This window comes from Hylaeus anthracinus, unplaced genomic scaffold, assembly GCF_026225885.1.
Source record: "Hylaeus anthracinus isolate JK02 unplaced genomic scaffold, UHH_iyHylAnth1.0_haploid 2, whole genome shotgun sequence".
NCBI lineage: Eukaryota > Metazoa > Arthropoda > Insecta > Hymenoptera > Colletidae > Hylaeus > Hylaeus anthracinus.
In genome coordinates this window covers 3,197,410-3,219,726 of record NW_026534838.1, presented here as the reverse complement: position 1 = coordinate 3,219,726, position 22,317 = coordinate 3,197,410, and the positions used below count along the sequence as shown (strand labels likewise).

General features: G+C 43.6%; 2 protein-coding genes across 14 annotated transcripts; one reads left to right on the top strand and one right to left on the bottom strand.

Annotated features, from left to right (window-relative positions):
• Positions 1–28: 28 nt before the first annotated feature.
• On the bottom strand, positions 29–19,154 carry LOC128892843 (uncharacterized). Of its 3 annotated transcripts, none has more exons than XM_054153420.1 (5): positions 19,023–19,154; positions 15,415–15,532; positions 7,351–7,467; positions 5,899–6,401; positions 29–5,819 (listed from the first exon to the last, which is right to left on the bottom strand). In XM_054153420.1, the coding sequence occupies exons 2-5, from the start codon at positions 15,523–15,525 to the stop codon at positions 5,294–5,296; spliced, it is 1,257 nt and encodes a 418-aa protein (XP_054009395.1). In that variant the 5' UTR covers positions 15,526–15,532; positions 19,023–19,154; the 3' UTR covers positions 29–5,293. The 3 variants fall into 3 exon arrangements, with proteins under 3 accessions (XP_054009395.1, XP_054009394.1, XP_054009396.1); XM_054153419.1 differs by lacking the exon at positions 19,023–19,154 and adding an exon at positions 17,746–18,108; XM_054153421.1 differs by lacking the exon at positions 19,023–19,154 and adding an exon at positions 17,363–17,692.
• On the top strand, positions 12,362–22,229 carry LOC128892847 (transmembrane protein 230). 11 transcript variants are annotated; one of them, XM_054153431.1, is made up of 6 exons: positions 19,275–19,409; positions 20,155–20,304; positions 20,374–20,468; positions 21,160–21,272; positions 21,353–21,475; positions 21,555–22,229. In XM_054153431.1, the coding sequence occupies exons 3-6, from the start codon at positions 20,444–20,446 to the stop codon at positions 21,690–21,692; spliced, it is 399 nt and encodes a 132-aa protein (XP_054009406.1). In that variant the 5' UTR covers positions 19,275–19,409; positions 20,155–20,304; positions 20,374–20,443; the 3' UTR covers positions 21,693–22,229. The 11 variants fall into 11 exon arrangements, with proteins under 11 accessions (XP_054009411.1, XP_054009408.1, XP_054009406.1 ...); XM_054153429.1 differs by having other exon boundaries at positions 19,299–19,475; XM_054153427.1 differs by having other exon boundaries at positions 19,325–19,475; positions 19,952–20,304.
• The last annotated feature ends 88 nt before the right edge of the window (positions 22,230–22,317 follow it).

Below are 22,317 nucleotides of genomic sequence, written 5' to 3'. Positions count from 1 at the left end.
CAATTTAAATATATAACACTAGTAACGATAAAATGTTACAAGGAAATAATGATTGAAAGCTGAGAGGATTGAATTGAATAAAGGGTTAAGTTGGCAAGGCATGCATTTTAGACAAAGACAGATAAGGTATAGCTCTCTTTCTCTTTTCAGCTGTGGTACGTTTTAGCTTCTGACTCCCCTATTTCATCGATAATATATCTATGCGTTTGATCAAGAAATTTGTGTCTCTCGTAACAGCCACTTCTCCTTGGATTGTACTCGCGAATTCCATTCGAGCTTGTACACGGCGTAAGAAAGTGTACGAAATAACGACGGAACCTGGCTCGGGTAAGTTTACAATTATCGTTACGACTATAGATGGCGGAACATAATTTGACAGGTTCGAGCGATTTATGAAAATTAAATTCACTTTTCGTTCTATTGGTACGCGATACGTGACGCAATTTGCGTGCACGTTTAAACTATCGATTGTTTTCTTTGGTCGGACTTGTCGCAGGTTAACGATGTACAATGGATTTAAAAGTACGAATTATGTAATAAAATTCATTGCACCGTGCCGTTTTGTACCATGAGACGGTCAAGGTAACCCTACTCGACGTTTTGTGTTTTACAAGGCACGATGCTTCACATTCAGGGGACAGTAAATTTGTCGTACGTTACTTTATGCAGAGATGAGTAAAATTCTTTTCTAAAAAGTTTGGAATATTGAATGAAATGTAACCAACTATCAATTGGTTATATGTTTTAAAAGGAAGTACAATTTGAATCATAGTATGAACTTATATTTCACATTGAACGAATAAAAACTAACCTAAATTTGCAGTGCGATGAAGACGTTAGATAAATAAATAAAGTAAATAATTTTAATTTACTATTTAAACGCAATCTTGCTCATCTCTGATTTTCGGACAGTTTGGATTCGACGTTCCTCTTTTCTCGAATATTTTGGAATCACGAGCAAATAAGTGAATTTCGAGGTTAGTTTGTACGAACTAATTGAAAGTTGATGTACGTTAATGTTCGCGGTGCACGTTGACAAGAATGTTGCTAATAAAAGAAAATGATCGTTTCCGAAGACGGTTAATAAACGGATGTAAAATCTGTCGACAAATCTGTGTAAAATTAAAATTGACATAATTAATTGACGACTTATTCACGTCGATCGAAAACTTTGTGCTGAAAACCGGAAGGATCTCGATTAGAACGTTTTAAATGAATAGACTGTAACGTACTAACGTTAGTAAAATTTGTCCCTCGAAGATTTTCCGTGAGAAACAATTGACGGTGCTATTACGCGGTTATTCTTGCCACTATGCCTGCAATCGAAATTGAACAGTTTGAAGCGGATTTATTCGCTCCTGTAACGCGTTAGTGGCAAAACATCAATGGAATTCGGGGAGTTTCGGGTGTGTCCCATTAACGACAACCGATTTTCGCCTAGACCTAACAGGATTGGATCACGATCTGGACGAGCATTTCTCGAACGGGATCGGATTTCACGCGTCGAGTGTCGTGACGGACACCGGTGCCCGACGCTATACCTAAACTAATCTAGACTTTCCGTTCGTGCTTCAGGTGATATATATTCGTTTTATAAAGTCTCTATTGAAAGATAGATATAATAAGATATACAATTCCAATAAGAAAGAAAACTTTTCACGCGTTTTCCAACTTGTATTTCTTTGTTGTAATATTTTGTTATTCATTTTTCAGGTAACATTTTTACTCAATTTTTACTTAGTTTTCATTTTTGTGGACCAACGTCACGTATCAAACAACCGTTTACCAAAGAGGATCCGAACGCGAGGTTTGAAACGTACACAAAGGATTTAGGGAAAGCTTTGTATCTGCCCAGACTATGGGGTGACTTATAATGAAATGTCGAGACCTCTACCGCGTTCAGCATGAACGGAAAAGCATGAAAAACTATGTCGACACTCGACGCGTTAAAATGTCCAGAATATTACAAATTTCTTTGCCGTCCATTTTTATAAAACAAAGCGTTTTCAGCTCGGTTCTGGCCAAGAAACGCTCGTCCAGGCCTACCCCTTGCATGTTTCGTATTTACGATCAGAACGTACATGGAGTGGGGAAAATATCACAGCTGGCCCCCGGAAATGTTGAAAATCCAAAATAAAGAAGGGGCGTCGAGGGCCTTCGAGGAAACTTTACCGGTCGACCCGGCTACGACCTCTCAAACCTGGTTTTCTTTTTTTCTCTTCGCATCTACGAAACGTAGAAAAAATGCTACAAATAATATCTACGTCTATAGTACCTAGAAACGGTTCTCTCGGTCATCGAGTTGGGTCGATCGGGTTTCCTTGTTTTGCGCGCGGTATATTCATATCGTACACATGTATTCTGTAACTAATAATAATATTAATCGTATGATCGTCTCTATTAATATTATTATCATTGGCTCGCACGCTGGACCGATCGTTGCGGCGGTTCGTCTAGTTTCGCGAGTAAAAACAAATTTTTCGTTGCCATCTTCGTGAATTTCGTTTCGCGACACTGTGCTTTCGGTAGGAATGTTCGATTTTTTAAAAATTTTACGCGTGTCATCGAGCCTTTTTTCCTCTGCTTACACCATCTTCTTTCATTTTCAACCGATCTATGCTCGTTGGATTCATGTAGACTTTATTTTCTTTTTGACGATGAAAGCAAGTACTTAAAGCCCACAGTCAGTGTAAGAAGTATTCGTACAGCAACCAATTGAAAATAAAATTAACAAGAAACGAAATAAGTGGTTAACATTAAAAATAATAAACTTTAATTTACGCAAATTCTACACAATTCTAGAATTTATTAACAAAATAAATATACGAAGTTTTATTTTGAATTGGTTCCTGTACGAATACTTATTACACTGACTGTATACATCTCCGTTTTTGAGCATTTCTGAAAAATTATCATTTATTATTTAATCGAACATCCCTAGCGTCGTTTGGCGAATTCTATCCATGGGAACGCAGGTTTGTTTGTACCGATAAGGAATTGTTCGACTCCGATTAAGAAAAGCTGGAGTCCGAAATTTTCTACGTTCGTCGCTCTAATGTATTTTTTTTCTATTTGAATATTTTTTTTTTTTTTATTTTTTTTTGTGCGTTGAGAAAAATCGCGGGCAAATCTTCGGACGTGCGTCGCACCTTTCGTCAACGGTCAGCGTAATCGAAAATACCGTTCGTGTTTGAAATTTTCGAGCGTCGTAGCTATGTTTCCCGTAATTCAATATGCTTGAAATATTATAAATTACGGTCGAGCGCACGGGCACAGCAATTTTACTTCTACTTATATTAAGGAAAGCGTGTCGAGGTCGCACGAGGCTTCGGAATTTTTGTTCGAAACGCTACTTTATACAGGGAAAATTACAATCACAGATCGATTCACCGAGCCAAGCTTCTGAGCGATCTCGCGACTATCGATCACGGTGTTCGCTCTTTGTTTCGTGAATAGGATTCGTCGTTCGTACACGAACGATTCGCAGTTCAAAGTCTATCTTATATTGGATTTTTGGTCGCTGAGAAGCTAATGTCGAGCAACCGATGACGTGCTCGTATCTTTCAAATACAACATTCTTTGTGCAACAAGAAACGGAATACGTCGGAACTTTGACTCGTTAATTACGTTCAATTTAATAAACAACGGTACTCGTTGACTCGCGTTTATAATTTAGTAAAAACGCGTACCATTCGTCGAGGATACAAGTGTATAGTATCGATCACAACGGTTAACCCGAAAGCGAGCGTTTTGTTCAAAAGATGAGCAAAATTTCTATCTGGAACTCGTCTTTTGTTAGTGGTCGAACAAGACTTTAGAATTTCAATTATAGAATATAACTGTTCGATCGAATAATATAGGTTCCATTGTTATTCGAATAAAATTTTGCTCATCTCTGCTTTCATTTTTACGTTATCACGCGACGCACGGTCTTTGAACAATTGATCGATTCCGGGTTAACTCTTCAACTATGCAACGAAGATATACGATCGTGATAAATATAGTAACCCCCGCTTATATTTCGTCAATGTTTACCCGTTTGGAAGCGACTACATTCATTAGTGAGTAGGTCTGGGATAGTTTTCACTAAAGTCCTTAGTAAAATGTAGACATTTTTTTAACGATGACCAGTGAAAGTACACTTTCGCTAGCGAAGAGATAACATTGTAGTTCATTCGCTATTAACCCTTTACACTCCTAAGGCCACCTTACTGCCCAGGCACTTTAAGGCGTTCTACAACTTCGATACAGACAACTTCATACAGTCAGTCCATAAATACTCGTACTCTCTGGGTTTATCAAAGATAAACTTTCTCTGTGACGTGAATCGCATAAGGTTTGTTAAATGTGAAACAGTCTGTAACCAACACAAAATCGTTTAAGATTTTTGTACTACGCCTTGTGTTTGTGTATGATTATGTTTGGTTAATAAAAATGTAAAATTCTAGGAAGAAGATCGGATAGTTTAACAAACTGCAAAGAGTTTTTCGTGGCCATTCCATAACTGAGAAATCTAACACTGACAATGAGTGCAAATGGTTAATAGTCTACGTTCACTGGCCACTCGCTTTCGTCGGAATAAACACGTACTTAGAAGCAGGGGTTACCGTAAAACGCTAAACATTTGAAACGATGAACCCACCGAATACAACAGGAAGATACCTGACACGGTATGGATAGACTTTGAAACCATCTAACCTTGGCAACCCAAAAGGATACGTCTAATTGATTCCTGAGACCTTCGCAACATTCTCCAAACAGTCTGATATGAGGAACCGTACGCAGAATCGTGCCATCTTCGTACGCGAATCGAAGCCTCGCACGAACGCGGTGCCGTAATGTCGTTAAGTTTCTTAAAATAATTTCTTTTCTCTTTTCTTCCGTCGCGGGTGTCGCTCGAGGTCGCGCCCTGACGAAACGACGCCTCCGTAGGACACGTCATCGATCAAACGCGAAAAATTACGCCAATCGCGATCGATTGCTTTCGGTTGTTACGTTCAATTCGATTCGCTTATAAAAAGCTACCAGTATTAATTCTAAAACGAGGACTTTGAATCAATTTTTGTTCGCGGATATAAAATGATACTCGACACATTGGTTTGCGATTCGATCATCGGAATCGCTGGTACAGCTCCTACGAGTTCGATCGATGAATTTCTTCGCGAGGTACGAGTCATTCGAGCCATCGTCGCCGGGAATGATCCGTCCAGCTGTGGAAAGACGAGCGCAGCCTCGAGCGAGCAACGTGACGTAAATCGTGGACCTTCTATCGAATAATCGAATGTATAGTTAATTATTCCGCGTCCGTTCCTCCGTCGTCTTGGTCGCCACCAGCGTCGTTCGGTGTTTCTTCGGCGTCTCCCGAGGGTTTCGCGTCGCCGTTTGTTTCATCCGCGTCTTCTTCGGCAGGTAACTCGGTAACTTCTATTCTCTCCTCCGATTCCTCTCTGTCGATCTCGACGGTTTCGTCATCAGGCTCCTGGACCACCATTTCGAGCTGCTCCTTCTCGCTCAAACAATCCTGCGTCTCTTCTTCGTTCTCCGCGGCCTCTTCGTCGATAACGATTTCCTCGTTTCTAAAAGCGTCCACCACCTTCTGTCCAATCGTCAGGTGCCTGACAACGTTCTCCAAACTATCCCTCGCGTTGTCCGCGTCAGTGTCCGCGTCCTGCCACGCCAGCGGCACGAACGACATCCGAACTGTTTGGTAGAGGTTCCTGAAGCCCAATTTCTTGTACAGACTCTGGCTGGCGTCGTTCTCTGGACGTATCACAACGAAAGGCTGGTAGCCCCTTTCGGCCACACGTTTCGTCAGGTACCTACGATTACGCTATCGTCAGCATTGTCCGATTTCGATTGCTTATTCTACTTTTAAGAGATAAGGAAACGCGTTTCTACCTTGCTAGCTTCGTTCCGTAGCCCTTCCTCCGATACTCCGGCTTGGTCTGCATGGAAAACATCGCTCCGTAGTAAGACTGCACCATCCAGGCTGCCAACTTGCCCTTGTAGAAGACCCCCGCCGCTGGCAGTAGCCTGATCAACCGTAGGAAGAGCTCGTGGCACTCCATATCGTTCGCGGGGTACAGTTCGTGTATCCCTTCGGCGTGTTCGGCCTTCAGCGACAGGACCTGAACGTCAGGATCGGCGTTCTCGTCCGGTTCCTCGATGCAGTCCGCGTTCTGCGGATCCTCGCAGACGAAAACGTCACCTACCACCCTCTCGATGGTTCCCGTGTCCTCGTACAAACGCGTCAGCTCCTCGGCGATGTCGTAGTGAACGAAATTAATGTACAGAGGCTTGGACCAATCGATGAGAATGTCCTCCTCTCTCAGCAACTTGAGCAGCTCTAGCCGGTCGTTGGGACAAAAGACGCCCACGCTCTCGTAGAGCAAACCGTGAGGCTGAAAGACAGTCGAGTAACCAAGTTAGAGCAAAGATTGGTCTTCCCAATGTTGCCAGGGGCAAGGCAAGTTGTGAAAGGCTCGCAACCCGTGGCGTATGAATTATTTATCGAGAGACTTTGTCTGTTAACGTCTTCGACTTACCGTGTCGACTTACGATAACACACGGTCTATGAATTTTCTAGGATTTCAATCTTTGATCTTCCGTCATTAGGTGTAGAAATTAATTGTGTGCCGTATCGTAAATGCATACAGCGACTGGAAACAAAGTGGTCGCGAACTAGTTTCAAGTGCCAAAACGCTACGTGTCATAATTCCAATACCTCGGACGGTAAATTCGCTGAGAAATATCAAGGTTCGCGTCGTCTAATTTACGAAACAGCAAATTCCTGAAAGGACACGAAAACTCGTCGAATCAACAAATTGCTGGCGCGGTAATTAACTAAAGAGCATGCGATCATCTGAGGGGTCGGCGGTGGGGGGAAGGAGGTGCAGATTAGAGGAGTCACCAGCGAAGTCAGGAAATGGACTGGCAAGGCTGTGAAACAAAAGATTGGCAGTGAGCCAACCGAGGATGTGGGCCAACTTTTCCGCGCCCCTTGCCGATACGATTCGAAGCAAGATGAATTTGCGGAACGCACGCGAGCGTACGTATTCTCCTCCACTTTACAATCTCTATTCACGAATTTGAAACTCTCGTCGAACCATTCAGGAACGCGACGTTGACGTTCCTCATTTCTTTCCGACATGAAACTCGATGAAGTCGCTTTACAGAACCGCGGTAACATTTTCCCGAGAACGAAAAATTGCGTCGGATGTTTCCTTCTTTTTAAAGCACTCGAGAGAGACGGGATTGGATCCTGGATGTAGCAAGTGTCCCGAATGCGAGCCGTTATCGATCGCGGTTCGGTCGGAATCTATTTCGAATGGAGACTTCTTTTATACTCACGGATAACGTCATGCCTGGAAAATGTAAACAAATCGCAGCTTCCGGCCAGTCGTTCGCCACGTAGAAATGGAAGTCCCATACTTTGTCCCGCGTGTAGGTCAACAAGGTTTGATGGAACTGCGAAACGAAAACGACGGTTGCGTTAGAAGCTTATATTATGTTATATCTGCGATAACAATGCGGAGAGTTTGCGTTCCTTGCGCGAGTCTATGATCGAGTTACGTTCGACGCACGAGCAAGGAAAGGACAAGTAATCCTCTCGCGCGATGCATTTGCAAAGCATTAGGTCCACGAATCACACAGCTGAGAATCTTTTCATCTCGCGACAGAATTGGGAAGAGTACGAGGTCTTAGTAGTTAAAGGGACGGTTTCTTTCACGGAGTAGGCTGACTAAAGGCAGTGTCTGAAATGAAAGGGTAGATATTTACGAGGAAGCGGCAGGATAAAGAGGAATCTTGCCGAGGGCGACGCTCTAGACGTCGGAGCTTAAAATAACTACCACGTGCTACCTCTGATATCCTCGTATACAGAGGATATCCTCGTCTTCTTCTTGTTCACGAGAAGTCTCTATATTTTTGCGACGGGAAACGGAGACCGTCTCTGTGTACCGAAATATTTTGCGTCACAGGAGAATCAGACAGGAAAGTCAGACCGATTGCTGCATCCTAGGACTGAATAATACCGGCCATATGCAGCAAAATTCGGGTCTCCAGACACCTGTTTGTCAGAATCTGGACATTTCGGAGACAATGCTCTCAGGTTTCTGGAGTAATCGAGGTTTATAGACACTCAGGATGGGGCAGGATTTTACTATTCGGTTTTACAACTCCTTTGCAAAAAAGGTCGCCACTGCATGACCCAATCCAACACAATTGAACAGACTTCGTTCACGCAAAGGTTACATCAATTCAAACTGACGTCAAGAGAAGAGTCGACTCCTAAATACTAGTCATTGTCAATTGTAACTAGATAGTCAAGCTTTCTAAATTCTCCATCCTCTATCCGCCTCGTAGCAATCGTTATTTCAAAAATAGATTACGTATACATCGATACTAGTAGAATATAGAATCTAATCTAACGCCATCTTATTTTCTTTTAGACTTGAAACTTTAACGGTTGCAAATGGACTCGAGAGAAGAGAGAACTTCCAAATGCTAGTTATACAGTAAAATGGAAGCTGGAAACTTGCGCAGCTCGGCGAGAAAGATCGTCTAAAAGCTCGAGAGAAATCGGTATCAATCGCTGAACAAACACGCTGAATGTAATTTACGTGGCGAACTATATGAGCTCTAACTCGGTAACAACCTGCTGGTTGAAAGTAAGTAAATAATCGACAGTGGAAGCTATTGCGGAACGCGTGGCCTGTCCTAGATTTGATGTAACAGTTGCACCAGCCAGAGTGGCGTATCGCGCACTGGATACTCGGCAAACGCTCTAGCGATTTCACGCCTTCGGATTCGGAGCTCTAATACAGCATACGAGAAAGGCGCGTGTATTTTATTAGTCACGCATTGTCACTGCGGATACCCGTTTTATTTGCGTTTTACTTTCGCCCAGGGAATTCGGTTTTGAACGTTTACAATTTTTCTTTTCTACAAGAAATAGGAATAATCAACGTTTGGAAATTGTTTTCGTCTTCGTACTCGGTTTTCTAAATGTTTCTAATGAAAGATCGGTCGCGAATCCTTTTGCCCGAAAGAGTATGATAGAGAGAGAGAGAGAGAGCGTGCTTTCCATTTTTTGAAATATTCTCAAAGAGCACAGGCGTAGCGTAATAAAATGTTTTTTTCATGCGACATGTGATGTGTCACCGCCATGAATTTACATATCTGCGGTTTGATCTCGAAAAGCGGCAAGAACAACGATGCAAACGAGAAAACTGCACGAATTGTCTGAATTTATTTGGCATCTTTGACGCAGAAACGCGACTACGAAAGAGACCCTTTCACGTTCCGCTGCGTGTACCGCGTGCGCGCGAAATGAATTTCAGAGGGAAAATTAACCCTCTGTCACCCCCAGTGACTATAAACTCGTATACCCGTTGTCTGAATTTGTTAAGTCTAAATTCTATCATCGCTGTGTATCCATTATGGTTAAACGTCGATTAACATTCCGCTGTTAGTGATTGTCGGTGACCCCATCGTACAATTTTGTTCAGAAGTCAGGTATACGTAATTTCGGTTACAGAGGATTACATCGCGATATCGAGCGGAATGCTGAAACTTCGGGACGTTCAAGGTGCCCTCTCGCGTTCTATTCCAGACGCTGTCGAATTGATTCTAAAGAGAAAGTTCAATTAATATTAAGTTCCCGTCGGACTCGTTTACCGAGTCTCGGCCGAACGACGTTCGCTAAATGCTTCTCGTCGATTTTTCGAAAGTGAAACGGACGAAATGTACGCACGGGTGTCGCGAGCAATGCAACGAGTCGTATTCGATTGAAAAAGGCGTCCTTAAGAAATAGGTACCAAATAAACGTCAGGATGCTTAGTGTTGATACAATTAATTTCTAAAAGAGAAACGCGTGAAACACAAACAGGAAAAAGTCGGGTCGATAGGGTTAACGTGGGTTTAACCGTGCGGCTGGTTCGATGGGGAACACACCGAAGCGCGAATTGTATGTACTTTTCTCGAAAGCTGACGCTTGGTAACATTCCTGGCAATTGTGACGCATCGTTTGGCATACGCGACAAACAATAGCTCGCGATGCAAGGACGACGAAGGAGTGGGAAAAAATGAAGGTGTCGGAACTCCTACGTGTCTCTTGTTCCCTCGACGCGGCGGAAGAAAAGGCAGATGGAAAGATACACAATCTCAAAAGTGTTCCGTCAAAGCTCCCCGAATCATTATCGAGCTTCTTTCAGTCGGTGCTCGTTAAGCATCCACGCGGTGACTGGTAGGCGTGCATGAAGCATCGATTCGAATGCGGATTCGAAAAAGCGACACGGCATCACGCGTGCATGCCCGGACACGACCTTGACCCTGCCTCCTCGCCGGATACATCAGCTTTATTCCGGGATAAATGGTGCAGGCTTTATGCGCAATCATTTCGTGCTGGCCAGGCATTATGGCTCGCTTGCACAGGCACCAGTGGGCATCGTTAAGTCTTCCGAATCGCGCAACCATGCGATACAAAGTGGAACAAAAGGTGGGGGAGGGGCTCATGATGCCTCCTAGCGAGTTTGGTTCTTTGTAGCACGAACGCGTCGACAACTGGAGGATTTGTAACTTGCTGATCTCGCCAACTATTAAATGACGCCGTGCTGGCTCTAAATAGGCGAGGGAAGGATCGCCAAGCGTTCCGTTTAAATGTGTTATTATTGGCAGATTCAGCATAACTCCCGCGCGACAATGTCATTCCAAATAATAGTTTACATTTGCCACGGTCTTACCACTTTCATTTTGGTACCTATTGGTGTATAGATTCGCTCAAAATGTATTATTCTCGAGGACATATTTTACGAGATTTCATTGGCGTTTGGTTTGGGTACTTGGTTGGGGTACTTTTATTATTGTAATATTATTATAATATCGTAATTAAGAATGATGTTGCGATCCTTGACGGACATCTGTCGTCACGTTAGCGGATCCGATTGTTCATGAAGGAGAGCGTGCTCGATCGATAACGATTGCGACATCGAGTTTCAGTTGAACTCGTTGTCGCATGGAACGAAATTCCTTGCGGATATCGCGAGCCAAGATTACGAGGTCTGCATCGTGCGGCGATCAGGGGAACGCGACCCTGGCCTTGACTCAGGTACACCTTGCACATCGGTACCGGAATCAAGGTGGCGTGGCCGACAGTCGTAACACCGGCTGTCCCACCAGTCGTCGACGAGTAGGAAACAAAGCTCTTTTAGATCAATAACTCGCTGGCTCGAGAGTGAAAGGCGAGCGGGAGAGAGATAAATGGATTCCAGCAGAGCATCCGACTGAAATCAGTTTCGCGCCACTTTTCATTCGGCCTCCCGAACGCATCGTACCACCTCTATCATTGGCGACTTTTTGAGAAAAGTATGACGTCTAGGAAACAGCGGGAAAGGGCGCCAGCGTGACCTACATTCTCAACACTAAACCTACCGACATTTTATTGGCATAGACCGTTCATCAGGAGTTGACGAGGGTCCTACAAACTCGAGAGGACTGAGGGTACAGAGGATTACGCTCGCTTCGCCTAAATCTCCCCAAGGTCGCCCTTCTTTTCGAATAGTCACATTCCATAGTCGTAGGGTCCACTACTTTCTTTCTTCTATCCTTTTTAGACATCAAACTCCAATTAAGGGCTCTATGTAACAATAAATGGCGACATATTACGCACTCAATCGGATCGTTTTTATCGAATAGAGACCGCGTGGTGTTAAACGAATGGTGCCGGAGAGGCCAGCGCGATATATTACAACTTTCTCTCGTATAAACATGCTCGCTGACCGATGATCGCACTCCGCTGCGTTAATATCACTTGCGTTAACAGGTGTCTGTCACGTATGTCGGAGGGCCTGTCGCGATGCGGGTCGTGTGAAAACTCGGGAATTTCATTCGACGAAGTTTAGTCCTCTGTGCGCGGGTGGCTCCGCTGGGAAGTGTCAATGTAATCAGTGACGGGGCTGAAGCGATATACGATAAAATATAGTGGTTTACTACCGTGGTAGTCGTCTCTGGGTGGAGATAGCGCGCTACAAGTGCCGTATTAGAGATCGCAACCAACACAAATAACTCTGTAGAGACACGCGACATTGCGGCACTGTAGAAATTACTAAATTGGAGCTGTGGAATACGCGATGCAGCAACAAACAATTTACTACGACAAAAATGTTGCGTGTTAAATCTACTGAATTCAAACTCCAATTTAAGGCTTTATGTTACAACGAATGACCAAGTATTATACACATCGATGAATTCGTCTTAACATCAGCTTTCATAAGATGCAAAAATTGGCATGCACTAACGATCAAATATTTTCGTTACTCACTGTACGTTCACACGTCGTGATTGGAGATTCCTGTATTTTTAGTGCTTCTCCGAGCCAATGCGACATTTGTATGGCAAACCAATGAATCAGGTCAACCGACGAATGAAAAGTGTCATAATACGGCGTTGGGATTGGATGTGAAAGAAATAGCGTTAAACTGAAACGGTACTATTTTAAGAAATCCACAATACCTACTTTTTCACTATTTATTTATTTACTGCGGTAATTCATTTTCATTGCAGCTCCTATTCTTCTTAGAATCTAGTGTTTATATTGTTCTTCAAAAGTGTCCACAATATTTCCAGGATATTTAAGTCGAATGACTATACTGGCCGAAGAATGACGTAGTTGTTGGGAGACGATCCGTTGAGCGTAATGTAAACCTGACCATTCAAAATGCTTAAGTAGGTACTTGGTGCCAATAATGAAGCCATTCGAGGGAACGATACGACCACCGGTATGTGTACTAAAATATGATCTGGGCCGCCACTATATTTAGCAGAGAATTTCAACTGTAGGTGTTCATATTATTTTGTCTCCCTGCATATACATGCATACATCGTATGCAGCTAAAAGGTTAACGCTTAGAAACACTCTAAACCGAGAGGTATCTTATCATTTTGTCGCATAGCGTAAATGCAGCAACGTGTATACGAAAGAACCTCGACTATTCAGCGGCCCGAGCAATCGCTTCATCGCGCCCCCCTTAATGCGGGCCCTGACGACACCCAACACTCGAACAGCGCTAGCAAACCATTAGAAACGTTAGTTACACGCCGAAAATCTCCTCCTATCGCTGTTAAAATGAACACACGGCGCGGAACGACGGTGAAAGCGATAAAAAAATATCTGCCGTTACACGCATCGTTGCACGCGACGATCGTGACGTAACGAACTCGACGGGCACGCTTCAGCATCGCGTAATCGGTGCACACCTGATCCGTCTGATATCGCCAAAGGAACGTTATCGACATGCAGCTCGCCCGGAAACATGCGCGCCTAGCCATCTGTGCTTGGGTTTTATAAAAAGGAATCGCAGCTCGACGACGCCCCGCGTGCAAATATCGCCGGCGAGAAGGCCACCGCGCAAAACCGACGCGTTCCAGTCGCGACCTTGACACTAACCTAGCGCAACGGTCGACACTTAGACCCGGGTTACGGCGGAAGTGCCAAGCGAGGATCGTTTCCTCCGTCGCCAGGTAATCCTATCCCGTCGATGCAGCGAATAGTCCCTAGGGAGCCCTGGGATATCCTCGCGAGAGATCCGAACGGATTCAATGAAATTGTCTACGTCTGCTTCGCTTATCGATCAACCACTATTTTCACGAGTCTGAACTCGTGATGAAAATTTTAGACCATTCTAATTACCGACCACATACCCCTAATTCTTGGAACATGTATCCCTTAACCCCAGCAGAGATCCTTTTCCCTGCAATGCGTATCCTCGAGACCTCGAGCGCCCCGAGGCGATGATTTAATGGCAGCATGAGCGAGCAATGCGAGCAGGTGTCGGCTTTTGTTCGCATTAAATTCCTCCTTGGTCGTCCTGTCCCGTCACGATGGATTTCCAAGGACCTTAACCTTACGATATTAATCGTGGCGTGCATCCTCCGCACGTAGATTTACGTGTCGCCAGTACTGAGACACGCAGAGACGTTTCTCGAGACGGCATTCTTAACCGTCGTCCAAGGTCTAGTCAGAATATGATTTAGATACGCGTTTTTGAAGAACGACTACTGGACTAACCGAATTTCACTGCAGCGTATTAATCTTTGTATCTTCTGGTCACACTATAATGAGTTACGCGTTCGAGGTTCCACTCGGTGCGAATAAACGCTACTCAGCCCTCAAAGTTTAGTTTGCGATGACACCAAACGAGATAGGTAGACTATTTTTAGGCAAAGCAAGAAGTTCAAACACGATTGTAGTTTTTTTTCGAACGTAAGCGTTCTCGATATCGATCGTCGGAATTATTATTAGCGGAAAGAACGGCCTTGCGGTGGGATGAGGATCATTGGCAAACGCCGGCGAAACTAATTTCAGCATGTAAAGGGATGAATTAAGGTCCATTCAGACCTACACGGCAGGAACCGTCACGTTCCGGCACCGACACGACAAATTAATACATATGTTCAGCTACTGAAAACAAGTGAACAATATTTTCTTTTGGTAAATATTTTTTTTTTAATGTACAGACAATTATTGTACAATATTTCGCAGGTACTTAGCTATTGGTGACTCGTTTAAAACAATAGCTACCAGTTATCGACTCGGACATTCGTTATCGACTTGGTTTGCGTATTAGGTCCTTTGGAAACATTTAATTTATTTTTTTCAAGAGCCTTGCCCAATTTAGAATTGGTAAATAGGCCTCCATCGTTATTCCTACCATATCCTCCTATGTCTACTGTAATGACTTTATAATGTGCATCCACTAATTCCTCGGCAATTTTTTTTTCATTTATCTAGTGTAGGATTTGGCATTGTAAATGGCATTAAATTATCTATTATCGCTTCATGTACTTGAACAACAATTGATTTCACCGTTGAATGTCCGAATCGATAACTGGTAATTATTGTTGTAAATGAATCACCAATAGTTAAGAACCTCCGAAATATTGCACAATGATCGTATGCATATTTAAAAAAAATATTGTAGGGCTTTTTTTCAATGGCTGTTTGTAAAGAAACATGGACGACTCTGCGAGATTCTTTTAGAAGAGTATTGAAAAAAAAACGAGAAACAAGAAGCGGACATCTTAACTTGTGCTCTAAGGCAATATTTTTTTTTTTAACGTGACATCGATCATTTTTGTTTGAAAATGGTCATTTGATTGTGGTAGCTTTAGTGATAAACGTGCGGTGATTTTAAGAAAGTATGGCAAAGTGAATTCCACGTGAAACTCCACTGTACGTTGAATTATCCTCTCTGACTGTTGCTTCAGCGTCGAAGTATTCGATTAACTGAAATTTTAGGATCTGGAGGACTTTGGAATTCGGAATATTGGATTTCCGATCCTTGGAGACTCGAAAGCGAAGCTTTTTCGACGTAGCTTTAGCGCGACTCGGTAAATTTCGAATATAATTGCACGCACCTTTAAGGATTCAGGCAAATAACCAGCAAGGAAGTCCAGGAGTTGAGACAACTCTTCCTCGGCGAGCAGACGAAAGTTCCGGCCTCGTTCCATCGCTTCGGGGTACTCCATGCTGAAACTAATTACCGACGGATCATTGTGTGAGTGGTACAAACTCTCGAACCCCCAGTCGGTCTCTGCCGCTCGTAAAACACGCGACTTGAGGAAAAGTGTTCTCTTTTTCAAAAATGTCCTCGTCGCGCCTCCGAAAATTCGATCGACGCGAGAACGCAGCGTAAAGGAGAGAATAGAAATTAATCGGATCGGAACCTCGAAAGAATGGACCTTGGTACGAAACGCAAGGAAATCGAGACGCGATTAGGAATCGTAGCGTAAGTCTGGCTCGCGTTTCCGTCGCCGGTCGCAGATCTGTATCAGTGTAACGTTCCTTCCTGATGGGCGATTGCGTAATTGCAGCCACTTTTGAACTTTAAAACGTTCCTCCCGTCGCTCGAAAACCGACAGGCAGTTTGCGCACCCCCAAGGTCTGACTTTGACTGATCGCGTGAAGTAGAGTAGGCCCGCACCCGGTCAGACTTGTATGCATCATCGTTCGCGTTAATCGCTTCGACCTTCAACGCTGAGAAACGTAAAGAACCGCTCGTTGGAACGCGATAAATGAATATTAATCCAAATATAAACTAGGAAACGAACCGTGTCATCGAGATGCAAAGGTCTGGATGTGGTTGTACGTTTGGCTGGAATTGTGCTGTACAGATAGATACGAGAACGATCCAGAAAGTAACGGAGGATGTTAAAAAAAAGTGCAACATTTTTACCCCGCCCGACACTTAAAATATTAACGAGGCGTTATTCTATAGATTCTACACTTTAAATTGTGCACAATGTCTAATAGCAAATGTGGTGGGAAAGTCCTGAAAAATGTGGTTCAAGCCGAAAGGCGACTTTTCTGACTTCAAATGACCATAACTTCGAAGCGAGGGCATGAAACGTAAAAACTCCGACGCTATTTTGTAAAGAAATAAGCGGTTGGACTCCCGACACTTTACGTGCATCGAAAGACGTCAAATCACTTGTTCGCGTACGAGAGCGGCTGTCTAGCACGTACCCTATGCTACTGTGGCTGTCTAGCGCGTACCCTATTCTACTTCGGGCGCTCTGATTTGTCTCTGATTGTTTTCTGTTAATATCTCCTTAAATAAGGGATAGAGAATAAAAGAATCTTGAATCTTGGAATCTTGGAATCTCAAGAATTCTGCACCTGAAAAAGGCAGGCTATCGGAAATTCGAAGATTCCGAGTGTTTCAAAAGTAATAGCTACAGAATTTGGAGACCTTAGGACTCGGAATCTAAGGATCCTTATGCCTCTGTTCCACATCCGAAACGTTTAAATTCAAGAGCCAAGGGTTGATTCCAATATCTTGGCAACAGGGAGCTCAGGAAATTGATCGATTCTGCAATTTAGAATCCGGGACAAGTAATGAAATAGAGAAACCCTCGTGATTCGTTAATACGATGACTGACACGGTGCCGGTATGCGCGACGTTTGTGGAACCAACAACGTCTAAGGTTTCTGATAGCTTTTATGCCCGGGTGAGGTCTGCCACGATTACAACATCATCATCGAACTTGAGGTATTAATTCATCCGTGCATCACATTTACTTGAAGAGAATCGTCAACAGCATTAGCGATGCCGATACGATCTACGATACATATTTCCCATCGCGCTATCGCGGTATTACTATGATTAATGCATTCGAATGCGATTCCTGGGACGATTGATCTAGTTGGGAACGATATTTCACGCGCAATCTACGTCCAACGGGACTTAGAAATCCAATTCTATACAAAATGGATTAACGAACCAAGTTGCTTCCCAGTTAATCAACCGTCGCAGCGTATCTAGATCGTTTGCCAACAATGTAATCCCCTGTTCAAGGGAGCTACCTTCGGAAGCTAGTAGTCGGGATTAGTCCGAATCTAGTTCAACTTAGCTACGTGGACCAGCGTTCGAGTAACTTCGAAATTGTTCCAAGTTTGGTCGTGTTACAGACTGGCACGATCGCAGCATCCCCGGCTGCGTGTCGAGGAGGAACCGTGTCGTTTATCGACGAGCAGCCAGCGAACTCGCGCCGACTACTGCGGAGAGTCACACCGGAGTCACAGTAACGTCATAACAGGAAGCACTACGTGGTCCAAGCAGGCGACGCGCAATAAACAAGACTCCCCCCGTACACGTACATCATCGCGGAAGATCGTTATACGGCTCGACGAGACACACAGAGACCCGTTTAATTCCCAGACACTACAATTACGCTACATCGATTTACCTGAGTGGCTCGCGTGTTCCTCGATCCAACAAGCGGAGAAACGGTCGTCGCGATTCACAGACGCTCGATTATCGAGGAGAACGAGAATTACGCGGCACGAGATCGGTCGAGGGTGCGAATGGCTGCGGGCTGTCGTCAAGGGGTAGTTCCAACGGAGGCACCCGCCCTCGCCGCCCCCTGAACCCGCACTGCCGCCCCTGGGCCACCGTTACCCTCCGTGCACCGTACACCGACGTGGCGTGCATCACGCAGGCGCTCCGCAACTCCAGTGCCGTTCCGTCACTTCCAAACACCCATGGCCGACGTGACCTTTCGCGGGGCCGGGTTCAAAAATTTTGCGAGGCCTGAACTCACATTCGAATCCTACACATGAATTGTACATGATGATCTCTGTCTCTCCGTTAAACTGAATCATTGCTACTAAACAAATGTCTTGCGTCTGTTACTGGTATCGTTATTCTGTACAAGTTTAATCAAGTTTAATCAAAACCGTTGCCTTTTCAAAACCTTTTAATTGGGTAATTTTCGTAGACCGCGGGATCTCTGAAGCTGCCTTACGCCGGCCCTGCGAACACCTTATCCTGCGAAGGGGGGAGGGGGGGGGGGGTTACGCCGAATTCTCTAAATATGCCGAGCGTGTTGCCTATAGTCGGATCAAAATCTACTGACCACTTTAGACGGTTATCCCCGTCGTCCGACCGTTTCGGGGGGTTTCCCCCCATCGCCTGGATTTCTTTACCGCCCTCTATCTCTCGTATCCGCACAGAGCTGCGGGCGAACACGCTCCGTCTCTCAGGCAGAAAGGAAAACTCGCAGACCCGACGATTGAACAGTCAATATGCTGTCGATTAATGCACGCTTGGCTCGATGTTCAAAACGCATTCGAGTTGCACGAAACGCTATTGCACACGCAGGGACCTCGGCCAGCACAGGATTAACTCGATCCTACGTTCAGGGCGGTCGATATTTTTGCAGAGATACCAGCCAAACGTGACCACATTTATCAACCTGTTCCTCTTTACTGCGCCTAACACGCAATTTACATGGGGAACAACGTATCGCCTCTTCCCATTGCCTCTTCGAACCTTAATTCACCCCGGACTCGCAACCCTTCCGCTGTCTGGTCGCATCGCTTTACCCTAAGTTAGAGATGCGACTCGCGCCGACGGAGGATAGCAAACTACACTCGTAATCGGTCTCAATGATCGCACGACCTCGTGGACCGGAACCACGAACCAGAAGTTAATCGAAAAAGGAGGCGCACTCTATTCAAGTACCTTTACGATCTTTCTTCTTCCTTCTGGAAGAATGTCTGGATGTCTGGATGTCTAGGCACGATTGAAACGAACAGTTTCACATCGCGATGCGAGATTGCATTCGAGCTCGATTCCATGGACTATCGTTGCAAGTAATAGGGGCCACGTTATCGATACCATTGCGCCCCCCAATGGCCCTTCGTCGTAGTACTGCACTGCGCCTAGCGTCGCGACGCAGAGCACAGCTTCCACCGCCGCCTCTTCATTTTCGCAGATCGATCCGACTACCGACAGGCACCCTGACCGATAGTTTCAAGTTTAAAGTTTGCCTATGCGGTGTGCGTGAGACACGGTCACGTATAATGCGTGGGAACGACGCGGCGAAGTCGTACGTGAAGTGAACCGTGGGTAAGAGTGCGCACAAGTGGACAAAGTAGACCAGAAAGGAAAGAAGAACGTTGGACGTAAACGAGGGTACCTTTTCCTTCTTTTTCGGTATCGCCCGACATCGATTGCCGTGTCCGCTATGGTCGTATCGTTGCCACCCACTATACCTCAAGAATCATTACGCGGTTCGGGAAACGTCTTATGCGAAAAGTCGCTAGTCCTCGGTACGAATCTCGAATTTACGCGTCAACTGTTTGCACGGAAGGAGTCTGATCTGTTATCGTAATCGCTAGCGTAGAGGGTGAATAAAGAAAAAGAAAAATTGTGAAAAAGGTGTGGTATATAGTAAAGATTGAATAAATGCAAGAAAATCGGGACCTAAACGTTGCATTTATCCAGTCGAAGTTTCTATTCTGGGTAGTCACGCGTGTCCCAAAGATTTATCAGGTATAGTGGGTAGAAGAGGTATAGCGAACTCTTGGAAGCGATAGAACGCGAAGACGGTAGTAGGTTCGGGTGTTGGGATTGCAAACCCCCAGGAATGAGTTCTGCACGCTTTTTAGACACTGTCGCATCGAGGTTCTAGATGTGCTAAGAGGGCAAGGCGTCGCGGGTTTAGCGGCCCTGTAATGAGCGACAAGGAACAGATTTTTCTATTCCCCTTATACCCACGATACACGATGTCGTGTGAGAAGGAAGATCGACCTGAAATTCACGCAAACGTTCTCGTCGAATACCGTGCGTGACCAAACTTTAATTCACGCAGAGCTCGAGCAAATAAGCTGTTGGATTAACAGGAACTTCCTGGGTTTTGCGTCGAATTCGAAAAATGATGGAAAAGTAACGACCCTCCTCCCTCCCCCTTTTATAACGGCACGGCTCGTCTTGTTCGCTTGAAAAATATGCTATGAGAGAGGTCCGTCGAAGTGTACTTAAGAGACGTATCTTTACGTCCGATATCGTGTAATTTTTTCTTTATTCATAGCGAAGCAGAAGAGGGGGAAAAATTGAATGACATTTAGAGCACAAGCATAAGTGTGTCGTCGTTGCTTGATATGTGGACAAGCTGGTTTGGCACAGGTATCCTTTATTTTGGTTTGCGTCGAGATTTTGTGTTTAGTCGGTAGTGAAAATTCAAACGTTTAAATTGTTCCGCGCTGTCTGGTTCATCGCGCATGCGTTTGTCGTTTACAACTTCGAGCGCGTCAATTATCAACAGATACATAACCTCCAATTTGTACATACGTCGGTTTCATCAGATTTCATTAGGAAAGGCAATGAATGTTAACACGTAGCCTCTTTCGAACGTCTTCTAAAGTTTAAATAAATGGTAAATTTCATTAAAAAATAAAACTATAATAATAGTTGTTACTTGTCATACATTATTCATTATATATATATGATTCATGATACGGAATATCACCTATTGATTGTTAGCTTTGGTGAATCTTGAAACTTCTTTCAAGGGAAAAATTATTGACTTAAACGATAAACCTTTAACGTAGAATAGATCAACATAGATAACGATTGGCATACGTAGTTTACCTGCGCAACATGTAGGTACATCTTACACACTCGTATGCGATTATATCATTAGAGTAAGCGTAATCGTTACAATTGTTTAGTTGATATTTTGTTCGTGAAAAATCTGAAAAATTTGGTATCGCGAAAATCCATTTCATGAAACGTTACATCATACGAACGTGAACGTGAAAAATGTAAATTACTGTATCACGAAAGGGTTTAACATTAATAACCGTCAATTTTGTAGATTATATTCACAAAGTGAGTATGTCCAGGAGGAAACTCGGTGGCGACAGACAATTCGACAACGTGGATTACACACAGCTTACTGAAACTGACAATGGCTTTGTCGATTCTCAGGTAAATTATCGCGTATCTATTTAAGTAGCTGAATGTTTGAAAAGGAAATGACATTAATGATAATTAAAAACTTTTAACAGTTTGCGAATCCACCGGTAAAAATACCATGGAAAGCCATTACATTGGCAGCTCTTCTGTTTGTCGGAGGTACCATTATGCTAATTGTGGGTAGCCTAATCGTGAGTGGACACATAGATTCAAAAGTGAGATTAGAAATTTTTACCTAACTTGTAGTAATAATTACATATCGGTTGGGACTGTTAATTGTTTATTCTTTTACAGTACTCTGACCGTATGTGGCCAGTCATTATTTTAGGAATTTTAATGTTCATACCAGGAGCTTATCATATGAGGGTTGCTATTTTAGCATACCAAAAAGTGCCAGGGTATTCGTTTGATGATATACCAGAGTTCGATTAACCGTGCATGTCTTTTTTACAAAAAATAGCTAGAAATTCTATCTTTTTACTAGTATTGTAACTTATACCACATTGTTTCATGCAGACTGTGAGTATTATTAACACCAAATAGTCTGTCTCTGTGTTTCTGTGGTCGGCATACAAATTTCTCAAAAATTCATAGAATGACAATCTTTGAAATATGTTCAGTTTTCATAAATTACTTACCTCGAAGGAGTTTTGTATATTGTTTCTATACATAATATTTCATAAGAAGTTATTTTACATTGAAAGTACGAGTACCTAGAGTTTTATTAAAAAATTCATTTTGCGTGAAATGAATTCTTCGTTTGATACTGAATTCATAAGAGTAGAATGCAATTGCACATCCATGTGAAGCATTATGCAAAGTATCTAGATCTGTTTTTTGAATATGATTCCAATGAACAATACTGCATTCTTAGAAATAATACGGCATACAAATTGTTTTTTATACATTTTATTTAAAGTATATGAAATTTAATAAACTATTTTACAGTATATAAATGTATAAAAATAATCTGATTATTGTACCTGTAATGCATATGAGTAGTAGCCTATAGAAATATTGGCAATATGATGAAGATGGTACAAGAATTATTTATTTT

Coding starts and splice junctions, on each gene's coding strand:
- LOC128892843 (XM_054153420.1), bottom strand. CDS start 15,525: ATGGAGTACCCCGAAGCGATGGAACGAGGCCGGAACTTTCGTCTGCTC. Junction 7,468..15,414: donor ATTTGCCTGAATCCTTAAAG/GTGCGTGCAATT, acceptor TTCGTTTCGCAG/TTCCATCAAACCTTGTTGAC. Junction 6,402..7,350: donor TTCCAGGCATGACGTTATCC/GTGAGTATAAAA, acceptor ACTGTCTTTCAG/CCTCACGGTTTGCTCTACGA.
- LOC128892847 (XM_054153433.1), top strand. CDS start 20,444: ATGTGGACAAGCTGGTTTGGCACAG. Junction 21,273..21,352: donor ATGGCTTTGTCGATTCTCAG/GTAAATTATCGC, acceptor AACTTTTAACAG/TTTGCGAATCCACCGGTAAA. Junction 21,476..21,554: donor GTGGACACATAGATTCAAAA/GTGAGATTAGAA, acceptor ATTCTTTTACAG/TACTCTGACCGTATGTGGCC.